The 1,432-nt window shown below is 31.5% G+C and overlaps 1 protein-coding gene across 1 annotated transcript in view; it reads left to right on the forward strand.

Annotated features, from left to right (window-relative positions):
* Positions 1-1,432, forward strand: part of LOC108969136 (carbonic anhydrase-related protein 10) — a 111,710-nt gene that overhangs the window by 98,258 nt on the left and 12,020 nt on the right. The window contains exon 5 of the mRNA XM_018933724.1: positions 647-742. Coding sequence (XP_018789269.1) covers positions 647-742 — 96 coding nt within the window. The remainder of the gene's footprint in view (positions 1-646; positions 743-1,432) is intronic.

Raw genomic sequence — 1,432 nt, forward strand, 5'->3', positions numbered from 1 at the left:
TATAGCATGACCCGATGCGACGAATAAAACTAGAACTACGCGCTCTCAGCGCCAACTAGCGAAAATACCGCAAGACTTTTTTTGACAACCTAATATATTTCGGGTTTTAATACAATAAAATAAAAAGAAAATTAAAATTTTTTTTCTAACCAAATGTTATAAAAGTTTTACACTCAATTATGATTAGTGTAATTTTTCACGTAAATAAAAATTAAAAATGTCACTTACCACTGGGAGCTAAGCCCAACAGTTATACATATGAAAACCTAGCAATTGGTGTTGAAGCAAATTAAGCCAACACTTGCACTATCTCACATGCATTCTAGGAATTTATTTAAATACCACTAACCGAGACTACGCCAGCGCCACAAAAAGCAATATCTTTGCAATTCAGATAAAGTGGGTTTATAAATGTGTGCATTTTCAGAAAGCACAAATAAATGTGTGTATGACGGGAAATATACATTTGTGGCACATTTGATAAGAGTTTGCGCAACTATACCATAAGTATAGTATAGTAAATATATAACCGTGTATGTATACTTTATATATTATTTTATTTATTGGTAAACTCATACACTCCTACAATTAGATTCTTTTTACGTTTATTCATAATTGTTTGTTGTTTTTTGCTGTGTACTTGCAGATCCAAATATTTGGCTACAATTCACAGCTTTATGCAAATTTCTCGGACGCTTTGAACCGAGCGCAAGGCATTGTTGGGGTCTCGATTTTACTGCAGGTAAGCTACACTTTTGCTTTCTAGAGATTGTTTTAGTGTGCCAAAAGATTTCGATTAGTATGGCTGGAATAAAACAACAAGAGTATAACTCGGCTGTAACTACACAAGCGGTGTCCACGACAATAAAGAAGAAATATAATTATTAAAAGATTAAATTTGTTTAAAATTTTAAACTATATTAAGTGGCAAATGATTTTACATATTTGAAATGCAATGTTATAATGTTTCTAATGATGATATACTACTAACTTATAGAACTAGCCTATTTGTTTGAAGAGAAGATTTTAAGTTTATCAAGAAATTTCAAACACCAAGAAGAAAATGTCGGCGAATCGATAATATATGTATATAAGTAGCCAAGTCCGTCTGCCCATCTGTCTATCCGATACGCAAACTATTCTTTAGTTTTTGAGACATCGATCTGAAAATTTGCATACTTTTCTATACAAAACGCTGCTCATATCAGACCACTGTAGCATTTTACAGCCATTCAAACTGAATGAGCAGAATTAAGTACTAACTTTTTCAGTAAACAAAATATATTCAAGAAATTTTGCAATCGTTACTATATCCATTTAAATTGTTAAGATATATCTTTTTATAAAAAGCAATTCTTAGAAATAAAAAAACAAGTAAGGAATGGCTAAGTTCGGGTGTCACCGAACATTTTATACTCTCGCATGATAAAGT

Source organism: Bactrocera latifrons, unplaced genomic scaffold (assembly GCF_001853355.1).
Source record: "Bactrocera latifrons isolate USDA-ARS-PBARC rearing strain unplaced genomic scaffold, ASM185335v1 scaffold_0, whole genome shotgun sequence".
Taxonomy (NCBI): domain Eukaryota; kingdom Metazoa; phylum Arthropoda; class Insecta; order Diptera; family Tephritidae; genus Bactrocera; species Bactrocera latifrons.